At 57.8% G+C, this 21,661-nt stretch overlaps 2 protein-coding genes across 7 annotated transcripts in view; both read right to left on the reverse strand.

Annotated features, from left to right (window-relative positions):
- Positions 1-1,523: 1,523 nt before the first annotated feature.
- Positions 1,524-12,474, reverse strand: LOC117867311 (uroplakin-3b-like). 2 transcript variants are annotated; one of them, XM_034752191.1, is made up of 6 exons: positions 11,594-12,474; positions 8,184-8,333; positions 5,462-5,684; positions 3,077-3,153; positions 2,292-2,421; positions 1,524-1,903 (listed from the first exon to the last, which is right to left on the reverse strand). In XM_034752191.1, the coding sequence occupies exons 1-6, from the start codon at positions 11,802-11,804 to the stop codon at positions 1,741-1,743; spliced, it is 954 nt and encodes a 317-aa protein (XP_034608082.1). In that variant the 5' UTR covers positions 11,805-12,474; the 3' UTR covers positions 1,524-1,740. The 2 variants fall into 2 exon arrangements, with proteins under 2 accessions (XP_034608082.1, XP_034608083.1); XM_034752192.1 differs by lacking the exon at positions 11,594-12,474 and adding an exon at positions 11,020-11,192.
- A 7,807-nt stretch (positions 12,475-20,281) lies between these two features.
- The window catches only part of DTX2 (deltex E3 ubiquitin ligase 2), a 64,672-nt gene continuing 63,292 nt past the window's right edge, over positions 20,282-21,661 (reverse strand). For all 5 annotated transcript variants that reach the window (XM_034752385.1, XM_034752384.1, XM_034752383.1 and 2 more), the window contains one exon: positions 20,282-21,037. In XM_034752385.1, the coding sequence (XP_034608276.1) occupies positions 20,813-21,037 (225 nt within the window). In that variant the 3' untranslated portion in view covers positions 20,282-20,812. The remainder of the gene's footprint in view (positions 21,038-21,661) is intronic.

A 21,661-nucleotide genomic window follows, 5' to 3' on the forward strand; every position in this document is an offset into this window, starting at 1 on the left:
GCCGAGGGTCATTGTGTATTCAGGTGCCAATCAGCCGACTCCACCCCGGGCTGGAATTCTAGGTCCAGGCCCAAACTTCCCCAGCGATCAGGAGGAGCGTGGCTCGGGGCCCAGCCCTGCACCCATGTGAACCTGGAGCCGCAGCGCAGGCGGGCCGGGAACACCACCATCACGTTCCCGCTGATAGGACAGACGGGCCCTGTTCCCTACGCTGGGGGTAAAGAAATGGAATCAAAGCAGGGGGCCCATTAGCCAGGAATGGGATCATCTTTGTTTCTCAAGGGCTTTTTAATCCCTCCGGCTCGGTAAATGGAGCTCGGCTCTCATCGTGGGATTGCCCTGCCACTCGCTCCTCCAGTTATTTTGGCTTCATAAATAGTTGCAGGAGGTGAATAAAGCCTGCGAGAAACAAATGACCAAGGTGCCCTCAGTGTCCCCAGTGCCCAGCCCCATGCACCAGGCAGCTGCCTATTGGAGTTAATAGAAACGCCCCTTTGATTGGCAGGAGCAGAGGGTGTGGCTTGTGCTCCCCTTCTTCTCCAGCTGTTGCTCTGTGTCCTGTAAAGTCAGGCACAGGGAAGTGGGAAGAAGCAGGGCAGGGCAGACCAGGCTGGATACCCCACACAGGGAGAAACGGATCCTCTCCTCTCCCAGGGCTGGTGATCCTAGAGCACCAGGGTGAGCGTGTGGGAGGCTGGGGCCTGGGGCGTGTGACAGGGATGCTGGGTTTTTGGGCGCGTAGGGGACGCCAGGCAGCAGGGTGTGCTATGGGGACGTTGGGGTTCGGAGAGTGTAGGGGACACTGGGGCCAGGGTATATAGGGGATGCCGGCAGCAGGGTGCGTGATGGCGAGGGCATGGGGAGTGTAGGGGACACTGGGGCCAGGGTNAGGGTGCGTGATGGCGAGGGCATGGGGAGTGTAGGGGACACTGGGGCCAGGGTATATAGGGGATGCCAGGCAGCAGGGTGCGTGATGGGGACGCTGGGGGTTGGGGAGCGTAGGGCCGGGGTATATAGGGGATGCTGGGCAGCAGGGTGCGTGATGGGGACGCTGGGGCCCAGGGAGCATAGGGGACACTGGGGCTGGGGTATATAGGGAATGCCGGGCAGCAGGGTGCGTGATGGGGAGTGTAGGGGACACTGGGGCTAGGGTATATAGGGGATGCTGGCAGCAGGGTGCGTGATGGCGAGGGCATGGGGAGTGTAGGGGACACTGGAGCTGGGGTATATAGGGGATGCCGGGCAGCAGGGTGTGTGATGGGGACGCTGGGTGTTGGGGAGCGTAGGGTCGGGGTATATAGGGGAGGCCGGGCAGCAGGGTGCGTGATGGGGACGGTGGGGCCTGGGGTGCGTAGGGGACACTGGGGCCGGGGTATATAGGGGAGGCCGGGCAGCAGGGTGCGTGATGGGGACGGTGGAGCCTGGGGTGCGTAGGGGACACTGGGGCCGGGATATATAGGGGATGCCGGGCAGCAGGGTGCGTGATGGGGACGCTGGGGCCTGGGGTGCGTAGGGGACACTGGGGCCGGGGTATATAGGGGATGCCGGGCAGCAAGGTGTGTGATGGCGAGGGCACGGGGAGTGTANGGGGACGCTGGGGCTGGGGTATATAGGGGAGGCTGGCAGCAGGGTGCGTGATGGGGAGGGCACGGGGTGCGTACATGGGATGTGAGGTTTCAGAGGATGCCCGCGTGCTGACCGCTGAGCCCAGGACGATGGCCTGCGGGAAGCTCTGGGCTCCTATGGGGAGGCGGCTGGCGAGTGAGGCCGGGGCACGTCGCTGGGGGGCTGGGGTGGAGCCTGCGACGGGGGGATGTGGTGGGTATCGTACTCCCTCTCTCTGAAGGACCCGGCGCGTGGCTCCTCCGGGACCGCGGGCTCCTCTCGCCGCCAAAGCTTAAAGCTGTAAACAACCCACAGACACGCAGCTGGTGAGCAGCTCCCGGGCCCAGCACCCAACCCTTCTCCCGCAGCGCCAGCCCGAGTGGCTGCTTGGGGCCCTGCGTCTACTCCCATAGCCCAGTGCTGGGGGTGTGGGGAGCGCGGCCGGGGCACGACGGCCCCTCCCGGGCTGCTGCCCTCTGACCCCAGGGTAGCTGAGCAGAGAGGGTCGGTGCTGCGTGAGTGCCAGGTGGGGAGGGCAGCTCACTCGCCATTCCCCAAAGGACGCATATCCAGAGCCTTCCCACTGGCCTGGGCTCACAGATTCCCACCCCCCCTCCCCCCGCTCGAGCCAGTCTCTGCTCCAAGGCTCAGCCGGGCTGCGCCTCCGTCTGGGCGTCGGCACTCACCACTCGTAGGCGACCGTGCACAGGAACAAGATCACCAGGACGCCGATGAAGCTGGAGAGGATGGAAGTGATGACGACCATGGTGCCGCTGCGCCTCCCGGGCCAGGTGTCGATGGAGCGCGCCTTGCGACCTGGGGCACACGGCAGGGGAAGCTTTCACCGCAGGCATGGAGGGGGTCGGGGAGGGCAGGGAGCCGACAGGGACGGTGGTGGGGACTGAAGGGATCCAGCAGGGAAGGGAGGAGAGGAAATAGGGAGGAGGATGGCGGAAGCTGGGATCATTTAGGGCCAGCTCCCTTAGTGCTGCTCAGACAGTCACTTCCCTCCCCCAGGTTTGCATGGGTGGCACGGTGCCCCGGTAGCTCAGTGTCCGATTCCCAATAGGGAGCTGTAATGTAGCCTGGTCACTCAAGGCTTCTGACTGAGTATCAGGCTGTAAGGGCCTATAGAGAGGTGCAGAGCTGTTCTACTGACTCACCTGGGCAACTAGACCAGGCGGGCCCAATTAACTACAACTCAGGAGCTTAAAAGACTGAGTATCTCTGAGCGGGGAGGGACAGGGGGCCTGCAAGGAGACACCCTGGGAACTGCCAGCTCTGGCTGGTACGTACCATCCTAACAAGCCCGAGGAAGCGTGCAGAGGGTGAGTCAGGAACCCAAGTCCCTATGTGCTGCCTTGAGAGTGGGGGTGGGATCATCCCCCTTTACAAGGCTTAAAGGAGACAAGAACCCTCCCCCAAGATGCTTACAACGCAAGACGCCCCTTCCCTGTTCTTCCAGGGTTACCTTGCTTCAGTATAATTTGTTGGGACCATCTTGTCTCTGCCTTGGACCCATTGGTATCCAGGATGAGAAATTTCACTCTGAAAGAGCGGGCGAGAAAAGGAGAGAGAAGGTCAGTGACATTTGGCAGGGCTCCAGCCCAGCCCACGTTGGAGCATCAGGGATGCAGGTGCAAACGGCAAAGGCACGTAGACCTCTCACGCTTGGAGAGCAAAACTGACCCAACTTGTCACCGACAAATCCTGGGTCTGTCTGTCTGTCCATAGGCTGCATCCAGACAGCTGGCCCAAGACACCATCGATTGGATCCTCTGCTGGTACATCTTGATGCAGCTCGACTGAATTCAATGGAGCTATGGTGAATGACACCAGTAGAAGATTTGGCTCTTTCTCCTTGCCATCACCTTTACCCCGACTCCTAGTTCTTCAAGGCTGGAAGGGCCCATTCTGATCATGTAGCTGGACCTCCTGCAGAACCTCCCCCACTCATTCCCGGGTCGAGCCCCTAACTCCTACTTGTGCCATAGCATCCTTGTTAGAAAGCCATCTGCTCTGGCCTTAGAGACTTCAGGAGATGGAGACTGCCCTGGGTCGCAAGTGGTTAATTACCTTCACTAGTAAATACTTATGCCTTATTCCTAATCTGAATTTGTTGAGTCTCAGCTCCCAGGCAGTGGATCTTATTCTGACTTTCTCCTCTAGATTAAAGACCCCCAAAGCAGATGTCCAGTATTATCCGCCTTTGGTATATCAGGACCGAGATACGACAGTGATCGGCAGGTGCAGTGTATGCTAAGAGGGACACTCAGACTGCCGTGGTTAAGGATACGATTTAGTCACAGAGGTCACAGATTCTGTGACTTTACCGGACCTTTGGCTTCAGCTGTCAGCCGTGGGGACGGAGCTGGGGCTTTACGCCCCCCACCCCACTGCAGCCAGGGCTGGAGCTGTACGCCCCTCCCCCATGGTGGTGGGACTTGGGCTGTCAGTCCCCCCTGCCCCCTAGGGTGGGGCTCGGGCTCTTAGCCCTCCCACCTCCAGGGTCCAGCTGTCATTCCCCTGTCCCCAGCCCCCTCTTCCCCACCTTATGGCTCCAGTGAATTTTTGTTTATTGCCAGTGACATTTACTAAAAATAACAGTGACAAAATCTTAACCTTAGTCACGGTCTATGGAATCAAAGTCCTCCTTAAGCGGGAGGTATTTGTTAAAGAATACAGCTACTGACTAGAGACACAAACAGGTTGCCACACAGCTCAAATTCCAGCATGGTTACCCTTGTTTACCAGGGACCACGCCCTGCCTGCAAGTGTATGGAGCACAGGGAGACATCTAGTGGCTGAATGTTATTCCGCAAGGAACCTATCCTCACAAACACGAGGAACTGTAGTTCTGAAGTAGAAGAGAGGTTTGTTCTCTATCTTTCTGTGTACGTAGAAACCTCCAAAATGCAAAGCCCCCTGGTGCCAGCAAATTTCCTGGGTGAGATCCTGCCCTGAGATACACCTGCACAACCCCACTAAAGTCAACGGGCTGGAAGGATGTATACTAAAGGCAGAATCTAACCCAATTCTCCGCTCAGGTAGGCAGCACTGGGGTCTTCTCTGGTTACTTCCCTGGTGATGCCCCTTTCCCCAGCACCATGTGGGATTAGATATCTGCAAACCACTCCGCCCGCCATGCTCAGGAGTTAGTTGGTGTCTTAAGACAGGGGCTGGGGAGCAAGGGGAGAATGGAAGAACAGTGAGAAGAGAGAAGGAATGCCCTTTTCCTGACGGCAGGTGAGGAAGAGCAGGTGCCTCTTGCATCAGGACTGAGAGGACGGCAGAAATGACCACACTGGGTCACTTATCGTTAAAGAGCCAGTTAATTACAAAAGGCAACTGAGTGGCTGGAGTGGGAAGAGGTGGCAGAGCCAGCCCTGTGATCTAGGAGCCAGGATCTAGCAGGCTCCTTAAACTTCTTTGCACCCAGCCAACCCAGCCACAAAGAGTGGGTTAAAAAGAACCAGGAGCCTCCTTAGCAAATGAGTGAGTTCTAGACTGGGAAAGAGCAAGTTTGATGGTGTGAAGATTGCCGGGGGTGCTGCACCGATCGGAGGAGACAGAAAGCCAGAGAGGGTGGGAATGGAGGAACAAGTTAACATTATCAGGAATCTCCTTGGGGCAGGGACCATCTGTCTATCCTGTGTGTGTACAGCGCCTTGCACAGCGGGGCCCTGGTTCAGGACAGAGGTTCCTAGGTGCTACTGCAAATACAGGTGATCTCTAATCTCTAACTATATGGGACTGAGTCCGCTGCCTGCCCGGGAGTTACTCCTGATTTCCGCTGTGTGAGGGAGAGGGCAGCCAGGCCCTATCTGCTGGGCTGACTGGGCTCAGACTGTCGTACCTGTAAGGCCCGGGATGAGGCAGGGGTCCGTTGCAGTACTCCAGGCTGCGGTCGTCTTTGCAGGACGTGTCACTGCCAACCCGGAGCACGCTAGGGGCCCTGTTTTCAGCACATGGGTAGAAGGCTATGGAAGTCTTCAGCGTCATGTAATGGAGAGCAGTCGATAGCTTCTGGTAGGGAGGGATTTGGATCTGTGAGGTTGGATTTTTGAAATGGGATGTGACTGCGGATGAAAAAGAAGAGAGTGTTACCGGATTAGGCGGGAAGGCTGGGCTGGTGGTCAAGGTACTTGACTTGGGAGATGGTTGTTCCATTCCTGGCTCTGCCACTGACTCCCAGGCTGACCCTGGGCAAGTCACTTAATCCCACAGTGCCTCCGTTTCCCCATATGTAAATCCTTCGTCATGTCACAGATGTGCTGGGAAGCTAAATCCATTGGTGCTGAGTGGCACAGGTGCTGTGGAGATAGGGAGCCTAGAAAAGCCCCTAAATACATTGAATAAACCTGCACCCCAAGCCCCATAAGTATAGAAAGGCACAGGTTCAGAATGGGGATCATTTCAAGGCAGACCCCTGACTGTTATGGTCATTGCTTGAGCAAACTCAGCATCCCCTGTGGCCGAGAGTAAGGATGGAGCTTGGGTTTATCTGCACTGAAAGCACAAGCTGCTACTCCTTGGGCCAACATAGGATCTACATTAGCTAGAGCAGTGTTAGGGCTTGTGACCTGAACAGGGATCTGTCTTCACTGCAGAGTTAACTCTGGCTTTTACTCATGGGCTACCCCTAGCCCTCCTCCCGTCCACATACCAAACCCTCTCACCCCAATTGAGTGGCGTTTTTCAACCCGACTAACTGACCCAGCCGGGGGTATAGGCTCAAACCCAGGGGAGGCTTTCCCTCAGGCGAACCACCTGTCCATTTTCCAGTGGGGACACAGGGCTGAACCACACCAGTGCTGATAACTGTGCTGCCTTCCCACGAGTCACGCCGTGCGCCCAGGAGGGCAGACACGTTCTCCCCAATTCACTGGGCCGCAGTCAGAGCCGCTCAGCTCACTGCAGCGCTACGAACCATGGGACGGGCCCCCCGAAGTTACTTGGCAGCAGGACTGCTGACACTCGGGCGAGGCTAACCCGGGTGCTCAGATCCAGGGGCTGATCACCTGAGTTAACTCTGCAGTGAAGACCTTCCCTAGATCTGACCGTCTGCTTGGTGGGTGGGGACCGTGTCCAGCCCAGCTGCTGCATTACCGGCTGTCTTGCCAATGACGCCAATGGCCAGCACCTCAGGGCCTAAGTGTACGTGTCGCGGTGTGAACGGAAGTACGAGGGATGGCCCACGGGTGGGTATTCTCCTGCTGTGAACACCTGCCCGGTAATAATTCCGCCCCGTGCACACCAGGAACCAAAATCACGAGAGTGGCCCGTAGATGGCACATCGCCAGGCCGTGTGCAGTGAAACCCTTGTGCCCGAAGCCTGCGGGTCCCAGCGAGGGAGCTGCCACGCCGGGACAGAGAGCAGTGCGTCGCAGCGGGCACGGAGAACGGGCTAACGCTGCAAATCGGCACCAGCTGCAGCAGAGACACACGCTGCCTGGTTGAAATGCACAGGACATCTGCGATGTCCCAGTGCTGGGGGATGGAGCCAGGACGCAAGACGCTGCGTCTACACTGCAGAGCAGTCTTCTGTCAGCATAGCTGCGTCTACACTGCGTTGGCACAGGGACAGTGGTTTTTCCACAGAGCCAGCACAGCTAGGCGGGATCCGTTTTAAGGGCGGACCGGGCTTTATTCTACAAAGGCAGAGCGCCCTCGGCGGAAACGGGGCAGTGGGTAATGAACGTGAGATCACTGCCAGGCTGGCTGGGTTAGGCATCAGAGGATTCTTGCTCCCCTAGGAATGCCGGCAGGTGGTCAGTGTCTCGATCTGACGCGGGATTTTTTCAAAGGGCTTGGCAAAGCGATCCAGCTGTAAAGAGCTGTCGACCCCATGCTCAGAGATGAGCAATCCAAAGTCCCGCTCCAGGGCGTAAGGGGACGGCTGCAGGGGTATTTCCCCTCCATTCACAGCATTGTGCAATTGGCTAGGTGCATAATGGAGCAGGTGTTCTCCTGAAGCCGCAGCTAGAGGCAAGATACCAAACCTGAAGGACCAGCGGCCTGATCCGGTGTGGCAAACCCCACATTCCTAGGAATCTCTAGGGCCCACCCGAAAATTTCATGCAAACACGTATTTCACTGAACTCAATTAAATTAGGGGCCAGGGTGTCCTTTGGCTCCCTCTACCGCTTGGCTGGGCACAGCGCAGCTCGTTTGGATGGCAGCTTTCCACCCTGCCTGACTCGGGCCTGGCCAGAGGATCTTATTTAGCTAGCTCAGGCCTCCACGAATGGAGGCAGCCAAGTTCAGAGGTTGCTTTTGAAAATGTGAGCCTCCGTGACTAGCCCAAGGCCGCAGAGTGAGTCGGTTGCAGAGCCAGGACTAAAACGCAGGCGTCCTAGCGCCGTGCTCTGACCCCGTTGCCTTTACTAGGGCAGGGAGTAACCCCTCAGAGCGGAGACACAGCCCTACAATCTCTCAAGTGAGACGGAGGAAGGAAAAGCCAGAAGGGGAATAGAGGCGCCTGTGAACTTCCTCCTCAGACAGTGCCATATCGGGGCTGGCAAAGGCTGTTGTAGGCACAGGGAAAGGTGTCTGGCGGGGTCTGGAGCCACACGTACTGTTAGTGAAGGCAACGACCAGCCAGATGTCATCGGTGCTGTTCACGTACTGATCGAAGATGCAGATGGGCTGGTCCAGTGTGAAGGTGGTCGCGGTGAGCTTCCCTTCCAGCGACTTGGCAGTGATCTGGGGCGTGTAGGGGACCGTCTCTGGAGAAACAAACGCACAGAGTGAGGCCGCGAGGCTGGAGGTGGATACGGGGCCCAGCAGAGAGGGGGGCGGGGAACCCAACGCTTCTCATTTCCCGCTGAACGCAGCATTGTCACCGGGCTGATGGGCCCACGGCAGCGGTGACCATGAGTGCGTGGCAGCCGGTGAGCTGTGACGGCTGCTTACCCCGCTGCCCAGGATGGGCTCAGGGTTCCATTGGGCTCCCCTCGGTCTCTCCTCTCACACGCCGACTGCCCCTCTTTGTGGCAGGGGCCGACGCTTTGTTGCAGGTCCCTACAGCTCCTAGCTGGTCCATGCCTGGGGCACGACCACCCAAATTACACCAACGCTTTGAAGCGGTGTAACAGAGCCAAATCTGGCCCTCGGTCTCCGAGCAGAAACCACCCACCAGGGCGCTCGTTAATAGCGCTGGTCCTCGTGCCCATTTCACACAGGCGACCAACGGGCCGATGGCTCTGGTCAGCTCGGTTCTCTGCTGACCTGGAGCAGACCTGAATCCGTGTCCGAGATACGAGAGGCTCAGTCGTGCACGACCAGCACCCTAGCGTGTGCCTTAGCACGAGTCGCAAAGAGATTGGACGTGGCTCCGGATCACAAGCAGATCCAGCGTTATCATCCGTAATGCTGAGGGATCGAAGGCTTCGAGCTTCTGGGCACAAACCCGGGCCTCTGATCACAAGCCGGCGTCACTGAAATGGACTCTACGGGCATTTGGGGCCTGCTCCTCAGCTGGCGTCATTTGGCTACTGGGGTAAACGGGCATCGCTCCATTGACTTCCCTGGAGCAACCCCGGTTTACACCAGCTGAGGATCTGGCCCTCAGCATCCAATGTGACGGACGACCCCCCACTCCAGCGCTGGAAAGAGCTTCCTGCAGACCCGCTAAGCTCAGTCCCTTAGAGCAGTGGGAATCCGGAGTCAAGCCAGATTCACACTGGTGTAGCTGAGCAAAGTTCACCCCCCTCATATGAAATTAGAGCAGCCTGTTGGGGAGAACCGGGGCCCCCGCTAAGCGTGCTGCTAAGCTGGAGGGACAGGGTGGGTCCCCGCGGCTGCCATCCTGCAAGGCACAGGGGAGTCCCCGTTGTCATGGGCCCGGCAGCTGGTGATGTCGTGTGGTGTCAGTACCCTGCCTGTCCCTGGGGGGGCAATGTCGTCCCGACCCGCTGTGATGTTGTGACTCGAACCCAGCCGCGTTATGCCGCAGCAACACAATAGCACCAGCGGGTCACTGCGCCCTGCTGGGCAAACACAAACCCTCGCCAGAGCGCCGTCCCTGCTGACGTGCTCAGCACACTGCGGTCTCCGGGCCTAGGACCTCCGCGCTGGGATGGCCGCCTGGACCCCACATCCCCTGGTGGTGCTGTGGGTGTGGTAGTGCCTGGGAGCCCCGCTGCCCCACGGAGCTCACCTGCTCTGGCATGACGTGGGCAGCGCCAGCTTCTGGGATCATGTGTTCCCCTCGGGCATGGAGGGGCCTGAGAGGGCAGTTCGGCCTCCACAACCCAGCCAGCCCTGTGGCCTCTCTGCTGCGGCTGACCACAAAGGGCTATTTGGTGACAGGGGCAGCGGGGACCTGGACCAAGTCCGCAAGCAGGCACCAAATCGCCGCCCGAGACAGCCGCTGTCAGTCGTTCCCACAACGGGCTGGCTCAGAAGCCACGTGCCTGAGGTGCAAGGCTCTGTATCCCCATCGCCGTCCAAGCACTAGAGACCCACCTCCTGCCCAGGCTAGGCAGAGGGACCGTGCCTGTGACAAGGCCCCTGCCCCCCTCGCCAAGGGAAAGCCCTGGTGGAAGCCAGCCTGGGTCCATCCTGAAGCCGGGGCTGCCTTCCCCAGTGGGGAAACTGCTCAGACTAGAGCTAACGAACTCGCCAAGTGTTTGATTGCGCCAAATGCTTTGGAGGTCAAGGGGGCCCCCCAGTGGGCTTCGGCTCAGGCCCCAAACTGCTTCCCAACACCTGTCTGAGCAGGGGTTTAACAGCTCCCAATACACGCAGGGGGTTGGAGTCCACCAGCAAAGACCTTCTGGGGAAGAAAAGTTCCCCAGATTCTCTCCCTCTGCTAAGTATTTAGGGGAAAAGACCCTTCGACTCCACAGCTTTCCTCTCCTCACCCATTCACCCCACGGCTTCTCCCTTCCTCTCCCCACCCCATAGCGTCCCTCCCCATCCACCCACCCACCTCATAGGATCCCCCTCTCAGCCCATTCACCCCACAGTTTCTCCCTTCCTCTCCCCACCCCATAGCATCCCTCCCCATCCACCCACCCCATAGCGTCCCTCCCCACCCTTCCACCCCATAGGATCCCCCTCTCAGCCCATTCACCCCCCAGCTTCTCCCTTTCTCTTCCCACCACATAGTGTCCTTCCCATCCACCCACCCCATAGCGTCCCTCCCCATCCACGTGCCCCATAGGATCCCCTCAGCCCATTCACCCCACAGCTTCTCCCTTCTTCTCCTGACCCCACAGCATCCTTCCTCACCCATCCATCCCCAAACCTCCCCTTCTCTGCCCATTCACTTCATAGCGTCCCCCGTCCCCCCGCAACCACCCCGTAGCTTCCCTCTCCCTCCGCCCACCCCATCGCTCTCCCTTCCCTCCCCATCCCCAGCGGGCAGCACCCCCAGACCACTATCGGCTGTTAGAGTCAAAAATTCACCTAGGACCCTGCCCGCGCAGATCCCAGTCAGCACCAGCAGCAGCAGCGGTATCTCCATCGCAGCAGAGAACAGCCTGGGTGTGTCTTGGCCTGACCTGGAGCCCGCAGCTGGGACAGCGAGGTCCCCTGTGCCTCGCTCTGTGTCCTGGGCACTACTGTGAAGAGGATGCAGAGGGGAAAGATCTCCCCCCACCACTTCCCCGCCCCCACCCCCAGTTCAGATATGTCCCTGCCCCCAGGGTCGCTGCTGTGCCCTCCAGTTCCCAGCCACCTGCATTCCTCGCTGGGGGATCGAGGCCCAGATAGCAAGCAGGTCGGGCCGGTTCTTCAGCAGAGCTCCAGGGCCCCAAAGGCTGGCAATGACTCGTGGCCGTGCCCCTCTGGAGGCTGGGCTGGGCTCGCCCAGGGCCTGCAACCTTCCGCTCAAGCCCAGTCAGGCTCGCAAGAGTGGAATGAACGTCCCCATGGCCGGTTTCCTTGCGCGTTGCCTTGCTCCACCCGGCCCTCAGCGGTGGAACGGACTCCCAGGCTCTTGTTGTTGCACCCCAGGGGCCTGGAGCCAAACCCCACTCACCTGGGAAGGCAAGAGGCCGAGCTCCGGGCAAGGATCCCTGGCCTTTGTTCTGCGGGAGTGTCACCATGGCCCCTTCTGGTCTTAAAAGCCCTGAAGTTGAGGGGGGTTTGGCAGTGTCTTCATAGCCCCCCGTCCGCTCACACCCATTAAATGACCCTTGGCGGTAGCAGGGTATTGCTGATGGAGACACAGGGAGGTGTAGGACCAGCATGGTCAGACGGGCTCAGCTCCCACCCCCGGGCCAGATTTTCAGCCCATCGGCTGCTCAGATCCTTCCGACATCTGTCCCCTCGTTAGGTGCCTGCAGTGGAGCGGGACTCTTTGAACCCCTAGCCCATTGCGGGGGCCTGAACGTCAGCGCCCAGGTGCCTTTTCCTCCGTCACCCAGCAGGGCGACTGCGGAGCTGGGCATTGAACGCGCATCTCCCGAGTCCCAGTCCAACGTCTGGGCTGCCAGGCCACCTGTCCTGAACCCACTCCAGCTTCAGCCTTATTCGACTGGGGTTAATCTCTGGAGTGGACAGACCCAAACCCACACATCCTTCCACGCCAGGTCCGGTTCAACTCCAGCTCCGAGCGTTATGCCTCAGGCCTCTGATTATAAACAGAACCGGGGTGATTAGTGGATGGAGAGCGCTCTTCATTCATGCATTTCACAGTGTTTTACACAGAGGGGTCAACAGCGTTATGCCCGTTTTATAGATGGGGAAACTGAGGCACCGAGCCTTCCAGAGCTGACGTTCCCAAAGGGGGCTCGAATTCTGAGTGGCTCAGTATTTGAGCCTCATGGCTTCGAGTGGGCACCTCTGCAAGCCAGGCCCTCTACGTGTCCAACACTGGGACCCCAAATTGGAGGCACCTACATTTAAAGGTCACTTTTGAAAACTTTGCCCCTCCCCCCATGACTTACCCAAGGTTACACAGTGAGCAAGTAGCAGAGCCTAGGTGGTGCCTTTATCCACTGCACCGGGCTGCCTTATGGGCTTTCGAGCTGTACTGTGCACGCGGAGGCGACAGGCTGATTCCTATCTTGTCCCACTCCCTTTGGGGCCTGCGGGGCTGGAAACATCCCTCCCCCTCAGCTTCCACACAGCATTCCTGCCATTCCAGAGAGCGCAGAAATCTCTCCTCCAGAACGCGGTGTGAGCCCAGTTCCGGCACTGAGGTGATTACCTAGAGACAGGTGGATCTGTTTCAAGGGTAATTAGGAGCGAGGAGTGCACAAATCACCAGGGAAAGGAAGCTTTCTGGGCTGGACTGCATTTTCAGTGACTGGAGAGTAAAGCGGGGCTGGGGACGGGGTTTCCGATGACATCAAAATGTTCCCTAAGGAAAATCCTGCCCCACAGAGATCTTTGGGAATTTTGCCCCTGACTTCAATGGGGCCAGGATTTCACCCTAGATGTATAAATTGGGGCCACTCATTTAATCCCAGATATTTTGGGTGGGGTTTTTGGGGAGCATTTTTGTCAGAGAGAGAGATTTATGGGGCCAAAGGAACCAGTATCTGCTCCTCGCTTTAGAAGGCCCCGTCCTTGCACTGTTCATTCCATAACTACAGTGGCTAGAAGCCAGGCCTTGCCCCTTGTGTGCAGAACCCGGGCAGATGCGCAGGGCAGAGGCACACTGCCCATGCAATAAGACATGAATGCGCTCAATATAGACGGCAGGTTTCCAGTCAGCAAAGCCAGATCTCTTGACACGTCTCTATTTCCACTGAAATGTCATTTCAACACGCTAAACCACTTAGTCCTTAATTCCCATAAGCAACTTTAAGATCTCCGGCGGGTTTCCATTTTTTGCCCCCCAAATTCACCTTTCTTGCCCTTAGATTTGCCTCCAGCTTACAAACTATATCTCGTTCTTTGCTGTTCCTCGTTACGGGACTGCAGGGCCCAATTGGCAATGGGCTCTGCCCCCATTGACTTCCTCTGTGAAATGGGGCTAATGCTAACGCCCGCCTTTGGACTCCACTGATGGAAAGCGCTAGGTGAGAGCTCGGTGCTATTATCACAATCAGGCAGTGGGACTCTGTGCAGGAGAAAGGTGAAAATCAGCATAGCTTCCATATGGCGGTGTACACCAAGTGATCATCTGGCCCCTTGCCTCCATTTGGGATCTAGGGGTAACTTGGATTCCTGTTACCTTAGCCCCAGGAGGAGCACATAGGCTAGCAGACCCATGCAGTGTGCATGAGGCAACTCTCACTCTACAGCTCCCACGCTGGTTGTCTAGGACCAGCTGTTTTCTTAACAGAACACCGAGTCCCGTCCGCTCTCTATAGTAATGGTTGCTAGGTTAGCTCCAGCCTCAGACCACGGGCTGGCGTCCGCCTAGAAACATTTGATAGCAGCCTTCAACTGCCTGAAGGGGGGTTCCAAAGAGGATGAGCTCGGCTGTTCTTAGTGGTGGCAGATGACAGAACAAGGAGTAATGGTCTCAAGTTGCAGTGGGGGAGGTCTAGGGTGGATATTAGGAAACACTATTTCACTAGGAGGGTGGTGAAGCACTGGAATGGGTTCCCTAGGGAGGTGGTGGAATCTCCTTCCTTAGAGGTTTTTAAGGTCAGGCTTGACAAAGCCCTGGCTGGGATGATTTAATTGGGAATTGGTCCTGCTTTGAGCAGGGGGTTGGACTAGATGACCTCCTGAGGTCCCTTCCAACCCTGATATTCTATGATTCTATGTACATGCTGGGCTCCCCCATTCACATTCACAACCATAACCCCCTCAGCCAACACCCGCCCACCCCAAGCACTAACCGGGCGGGGGCAGCCAGGCAGAGTTAAGCAGCAAGGTGATGGCAAGAGATGTAGGGAAGAATTAACTCTACCAGCAGCTCTAAGACCCATTTCCCATAGGAAACAATGAAGAGCTGTGGGTCGTACACAGCCTGGTTGGGGGCACAGCTAGGGCATGCCGGACGGCTGCACGGGGCGACCACGGCATCCTCTGCTACTCATCCTTACAGCGCGGCAGAAGGACCCTCTGGCGTGGAGCCCCGCGGACTTGGTGGGAGCCAAGGGCTGCTCCCAGGCAAGGCCGGGGGAGCTCTGCCCGTGAGCTTGCTGGCATTAGGCGGTGGCCTGCATTCGCCACGTGATACATTTGTGTGCCACGAGTCGCTGGTTGAAGGACCCCTGAGCGCCGTTCAGAGGCTTGGCTGACATGTTTATAGGGTCAGGCCCCACCTAATAACAAACCAACCAGCGGCCCTGGCCTAGGCACTATAGATAATTGGAGAGAACCCGGATTCTCTGCCGCACGGCCAATCCAGCTAGTACCAGGCTCACTCGAGAGGGCTCCCAGCGCCGGCCGGGTCCAGCGGCAAGCTGTACAGGTGTCCAACCCCCCTTTCCCTGCCAGTGGTGCTGCTCCAGTCCTGGGCCCCCATCCAGGCCTGCCAATGCACCATGCTACTGACTTGCATCATTCCCTATCATCTGTCTCCCCGGCTTTGCAGGGAAGGTTTGGGGTCAGTTCTTATTGTATTCAAGCCGCCTCTTGCCCCCTCGGCTGGGATCTGGGTGCGCAGGGCTCGGAAAGGCTGTAGGAGGAGATCACATTGTATTTGAAAACACAGCCTGTGCTGTTATAAATTGGCCCCTCACTGCCCAAGGCTCAGATTCAGCAGGGGTCTGGCTGGTCTTTTCGACTATAAGCGCCTCAGGGCAGAGACTGTTCTCGGTTCTGGGTACGTACAGCACGTGGCCCAACGGGGCTGGGGCCTGACGTGCTGCCGATACACCAATCATCAATAAAAACGAGCCACCTCCAGCATTAAAGAAACAAAATCTCTCCTCCGCCGGTTCCGCTCCTTTGTAACCAGCATCATAAGGCCATTGGGCCCCAATTCCCAGCAGCCACCTGCAGAACCGCTCCTGCCACTAACCCTCACGTATTCCATTCAAAGACAAGGCGAGCGACGTGCAAAGGAGGCGGCCCAGGGCGAAAGGAAATGCAGCGGGTGGGGGTGAGCAAGAGGGACTCTGCTAGGGCCAGACAATGGAGGTTTCGGTCAGGCCTGTCCTGCCGCATTACAAGAGCTCCTCCGCTCTCCTCACCCCGCTCCCTCCGGCCATGCGTCTGCTTTCAGCTCAGACAGGAACCGCAGCATTGGAGGAGTTTCTCTGCTTTGCCCCCCCTCCAGCTCAGACCTACACTGGGGGAAGTTAATCTATCTTATCTCCCCCACGTTGGGCTCCCCAGCTCAGACCTGTCCTGCGGCATTACACGAGTGCCTGGCCGTCCTCATCTCCCATTCGGCGGCAGGGCAGGGTCCCCATTTTACAGACAGGGGAAACCGGAGCATCAGGCCAAGCAGTGATTTGCCCAGAGACCTCCCAGCAAATCCGGGGCGGGGCAGGGCAGGGCCAGGGAGAGCTGCCATGGTTGCTGATTGCCCGGTGCCGGGATTGAACCGCAAACCCATCCTTCCTCCCTCCCAAGCAGCTCCGTGCGTGTTGGTCCAACCCTGAGCGAAGGCTGCTGGAGCATTGGGGTTCAGCACCTGAGCCTTCCACAGGGGCTCCCCCCACACCGTCTGGCTGCACAACGGCCAGTGGAGGCCAGCCCCACGCTGAGCGGCTGGGGGAGAGAGCCCCCAGGCTGTTCCACACACGCTAAATACCGTCACATTCATGCACAATAGCCCAGAGCACGGCTGGAAGCGCAAGATGCCGTCCCCACGGGAATTATTGACCCAGCTGGTCTCACAACCCAGTGCGTCAGGAAAGCATCATCTACGGGGATCATCACCTTGCCCGGAGGTGCTGCGGCTGGATGAACTCTGCACGGGTTTCCGTTCTTTAGCGTGCTGGGGGCTATTCCCCTGCGGCCACGGACCTGCTCTGCGACCGTGGGCAAGTTGCTCTTCCTGGTCCGTGCCTCAGTCTCCCCAGCTGTAAAGCAGAGAGGACACTAACGTCCTCCTCTGTAAAGTGCTTTGAGATCTACGGGTGAGAAATGCCACATAGTGTCACTGTCCTCGGGGGATCGGGACAGGCCCCTGCTGTGCTGTTCTGTTCCCCCTCCCTCTTCCAGCTAAGGACTTCCACCCCTTGAGAAAGATTTTACCCTGGCCTTAGCCCCTCTCAGCAGACTTGTCCAAGTTCAGAACGGACTCCAGTCGCTCTCCTCCCTTGACTCGGTCCCTAGCAGCTGCCCCTCAACCCCTGTGGGAACCTTCAGGAGCCCCACTGCCAAGTCACCCCCTGCCCCCGGTCTCTGCTGCCAGCGATCTCTCCAGCACGGAGGTGGAGCACGTGCCAGGGAATAACACTGGTTTCATCTCTGCTATGCCCGTCCCATGCTGGTCCCCAGAGCAGGGCAGGGAGCCAGGAAGGAGGAACGTGGTAGGGGGAAGGAGGGAAGGCCTGGCTCCAGCTATCATTCCCTCTTCCCCCCACAAATCCTTTCCCCACAACGTCCCCCTAGCAGCACCCTCATAATCCAGTCGTGATGGTGCAAGGACTGGGCAGGGCTCTGAGGGTTAACATGGGTTCTCTCACCCAGTTAACCCAAGAACAAGGCAGGAGGTGAGCAAGACCCTTGGCCTCAGTAAATCTGAAGCCCCGGTGCTGCAACCACTTATGCACATACTCAGCCGAGCTCAGTTGTCCCATAACTGGCTCAGACCAGTGGTCCATCTCGCCCGCTCTCCTGTCTGGGATCACTCCAGGGTAAGCACAGGCACGGCTGCAGGCATGGGGTACTCGCCAAGCCAGGAGGTTAAGAGCTGGCTCACCTCTGAGCTGAGCTGCCCTGGGCCTATCCCCAACTCTCATGGAATCTAGGAGCCAGCGTCTGGGAGGAGACGTCAGTGGCATTGAGGTAGCAATGAGGAGGCCCAGTCGTGGACGGTGCTAGGCCCTGTACAAACACAGAGCAAAGAGCTTATCGTCCCCTGCCTCCTCCACCCCCACATCATTTGTGCAAACAATTGCCTGGAGCTGCGCAGAGCCTGCTGCTCTCAGAGGACGTACGCCAGCCCTCGCTTGGCTGCATCCTGACGCCCCTACGGGGACAGGAGGTTGGAACAACACACGCAGCACTTGGTGAACTTGCTGCTTGGTTAGTTCCTTGTTCCCTCGCCCTGACCTTTTAAAACGCCCCCGGCGTGTTTATACCGAAACGGGCCACCCTGGTGCCTGGCCCTGGTTTACCTTTAGCCACCAGGCCGTTGCTGGTTTGCTGCTTCTCTCTCCCTGGCGTCCTTTCGCCACATTCCTCCAAACTGGTCTCTGCTGAAATTCAAACCGAGCTAAGATGGCCCAGCCCCCCAGAGGTAGTTAGACGCCTGGCCCCACTGATTGCAACGGGAACGAGGCATCTAAATATCTTTGAGCATCTGGGCCATCCGCACTAGGGGGTGGCCTGGATTTAGTTACATTGGTACAACTTTTGGGTGTGGACGAGGCCGTGCACAGGCGCCCGCCCAGACACGAGGCCGTAACTTTAGGTCAGTAACAACCATGGTCTGAACTCAACCCAGCTCCCCAAAAGCCAGGCAGCGTGTAGCCTACTGAGGCACCCACTGCTTCTTCCAGGCCTCCCTCCGAGTGAGAAATCAGACTGGATTCAATGCCCCGTCACAGCTCTACTTCTCGCAGCACCAGAGAGAGCAATGCCAGGCAGCCGCTCTGAAGGCCCACGCAGCGTAAGGACGTCACCAGTGCCCACGCAGTTTCAAGGAGGAGAAAACCCAAGTGCCTGGGCCCAGAGCAGGCTTAATTTCCTACAGCTTTACTGCTCTTCTTGGGTGAACATCCTGGAGGAGGCTTCATAGTAGTTGGAGGCTTCTCTGCTCCAGCTAGTGCAGGGCTAATGGCCGAGAGGGAAGGAGCGTCCATGTTAGGACATGAGCTTGCTTGGATGCTTAAGAAGTGCTCCAGCTCTCTTCAGGGCATTCGGGGCTTTTGAGGGTTGAAGAAACAATTCAACCATCTGCATTTTTCTGCCCTTGTCCAAATGGTTCATCTGGGAGCCTGCTACACGGAAGACCTGGGCACCACTACAGGTGGTGACGTCAGACAAACGATTCCCATAGTGCTTAGGGAACTGCAGAGACAGGGTTGATGGCCACCGGCGGCACAGATGGGGCCTTTCATGCTCGACAAGACCCTGAGCCCCTGGGTTACATAAGGCACAAGAGCTTTGGTCTACACTGGAAACGTACAGCAGCACAGCTGTGTCTGTGAAAAATCCACACCTCTGCCGACCGAACCCCCGGTGGAGACAGAAGAATTCTTCCATAGACCTAGTCACTGCCTCTGGGAGGGGGGTTAAGTACAGCACGGGGTAGCAGCTGAAGTGCAGACATAGGGCACGTCGACACCACTACAAAATTAAGTCGACCTAACATACAGCCACTGCAGTAATTACATCGCTTCTGCAGGTCCACGCTTCGCCCCTCGTGTTGGCCACGTGTGTCCTCACACCGGTTGAACTGTCTATGTGGGACGGCGTCTGAAAGCCAGCACCAGTCAACGTAAGCAAGGCCGTGTCCACACGGACACTGCATCGACCTTGTCTCCACGCCTCTCAGGGAAGTGGAGTTATTAAGGGGGCAAGTGACATTTTAGTGTCGACAGAGCTAGGTTGATGTAAGCGGCCTTGTGTAGACCAGAGCTGAGCCTTACTAACTTGACAAAGCCCTGCCTGGGATGATTTAGTTGGGGTTGGTCCTGCTTTGAGCAGGGGGTTGGACTAGATGACCTCCTGAGGTCTCTTCCAATCCTAATCTTCTAGGATTCTAACTTACTCCTGCCTGGAAGGGAAGACACTTCCTCCTCCTCCTCCATTAACACGTTAATGCCTGCCCGGCCCCATTGCTGGAGTAGAAGGGAGGATGCTGGGAGGGCTAACTACAGTAGAGCATGCGGTAGTAATACCCCCTAGGCGCCTGCACTTCCCTTCTTTAGATCACTGTTGAGTGTTTCACCTAGTCTGGTGGGCCAAGCCACTTCAAGCCAGTGTTCAGGGCACTGCATCACTCCCTGAAGGCTCCAGCTGTGTTTAGCTTCATACCTCCCTTCCTACCCAAGTTTAGAGCCTGCTACGTTCCTTATGCAGGGGCAGGGCCCCTGGTTTTGTTCAACCAGAAGCTGCAGGTGGGGAGGGGTTTTCTGGCTGTCACGTGCTACCCTGTCTCACCTGGGGACTGCTGCTGCTGGGTCTCCGCTCCTGTTGGACAGCTCTGTAATGCTGTAGGACGGCACAAATCTAAACAGACCCGAGGAGGGTGGGGAATCGACCACAGCTCCTAGACTCTGCTGCTGGGGAATGACACGCCCCCCTCTTTCCTCGAGACCTGTGGCACTATCTGCAAAGCCTCCACCAGGAAAGGCACGGCTTGCATTGTGCAGCAGACAACCTCGCTACTCCGAATTAGACAACAGCACCATGAAAGGGAGGTCCCAATGACCAGGGACACAGAGCCCATCCACAGACTCCAGGAACTGTCCTTCCCCTCGGCAGGATTGCTTCTGCGGTATCCCCGCCACACTGGCTCACAGCTGATGGAGAAAGCCCTGCTCTGGCAGGCTGGGTAGCCACCACGTCTTTAGCAGAAGAACAGTAGGCCTGGCTCCCTCCAGCGTTAGCCAAACTCCAGTGAAGGCCCACGTATCAGAACGAAAAAGACTAAAGCATCAGACACAAGAGATGCCTTCAAGGCGAACGACAACTCTCCATAGCAATGCAGCGTTTATTAGGAGCACAGCACATGTATTAAGTCAGCTACCCGGGGACGTGGGGGAGAAAGGACGCACTCGGAAGTGTCTGAGCAGAGTCTCGGTGCATTAGCCAGAGGACGGACGGACATTTCTGGCCACTCGTCGCTGATCCAGAGTACAGCAAGCCGTCCCCCTACGCAGCGAGGGAGCAGGACTGGGACAGCCCGAGTGCTTCGAAAGCGAGTTGATCAGCCGCCTAGGGAACACATCCCGAGCATGCCCTGGCTGCAGCAGGAGCGCTCCGGCGTCACGCCCGAGACCCCAGCATCAGGCCCCTTTGCTTATACAAAAATAACCTGCTCTCCAGAAAACAGACTGTACCGAGCACGTGACCCCCAAATCCAATGTTATTGCTCAGAACACGACAAGTGATTAGAGACAGGAATAAGGCAACAGGAATAAGTGCACTAGCCGCCCGCCAGAGGCCTGAGTGGGCATTCGCCGTGCATTGCACGGCCGGGACGCGGAGCCGGGACAGAGGCGAGTTACTGTCTCAAGCAGGCCTCGGTGACGCCCTGAGCCGCCAGCTCCGCCAGCACGTTGTCCAGGTAGTTGGGGTCGGGGTAGCCGTGGCCGCTGAGATTGGTGTCCATCTCCGTCTTGTGGTGGATCTCGTTCCACACCACCGTGTTGCTCTCGCCGGTCGTGCTGGAAGTGCCCACGGTGAAAATCAGACGCCTCTTCCAGGCCACCCTCAATAGATCCAGGACCTAGAGACGGCAAAGGGGAAAGCTCGATTATCCACCCAAGTCCAGGGCCCATTTCCCTCCCTGCAGTTCCCTCCTTTCCAGGCTCTACGGCCACATGGTGGGAGCGCTGCCCAAGTGGTGAAGGCAGCATGGCCTAGTGGTTGGGACAACAGGCTGCGAGTCTGGGCTCTATTCCTGACCTAGCTGGCGCAGATCACGTCCCCTCTCTGGTCCCGAGTTCCCTGGCTGTGCAATGCGGGGAAATGACACTTAACCCCTTTCGCCCGAGGATCTCGAAGCACTCTGCAAAGGTGGGTAAGTATCAGTATTAATGACCCGCAGCACCAGCAGGCCGACTTCCTTCCCTCCCAGAGAGGCAGGAGACGCAAGCCCTGCTCCCTCCGGAACCATGCAATATCCTCCATTTCTAGACATGTGTCAATCCTTAACAGTTACCCGTAGAGGAGACACAAGGAGGGGGCGGTGTCCGGATGAACTCCAGGGGGCAGATTTCTCCAGTGACATAGCTGGTTAAAATCTAACTGATTCCACAGCCTCCCTTATCAAACTGCTCCCTTACCAAAGGGACCCACCCTGCCAGATACTGAGTGCCAATACCCACTTAACTCAGTGGAAGTCCAAGGC

This window comes from Trachemys scripta, chromosome 18 (assembly GCF_013100865.1).
Source record: "Trachemys scripta elegans isolate TJP31775 chromosome 18, CAS_Tse_1.0, whole genome shotgun sequence".
Taxonomy (NCBI): Eukaryota; Metazoa; Chordata; order Testudines; family Emydidae; genus Trachemys; species Trachemys scripta.

Bases quoted from the DNA above. Each gene is read 5' to 3' on its own strand.
- LOC117867311 (XM_034752191.1), bottom strand. From the start codon at position 11,804: ATGCTGGTCCTACACCTCCCTGTGTCTCCATCAGCAATACCCTGCTAC. The intron at 8,334-11,593 runs GTGAGTGGGGTT...TTGTTTCTCCAG, and splicing joins TCGGCCTCTTGCCTTCCCAG to AGACGGTCCCCTACACGCCC. The intron at 2,422-3,076 runs GTAACCCTGGAA...CGTGTGCCCCAG, and splicing joins ACAAATTATACTGAAGCAAG to GTCGCAAGGCGCGCTCCATC.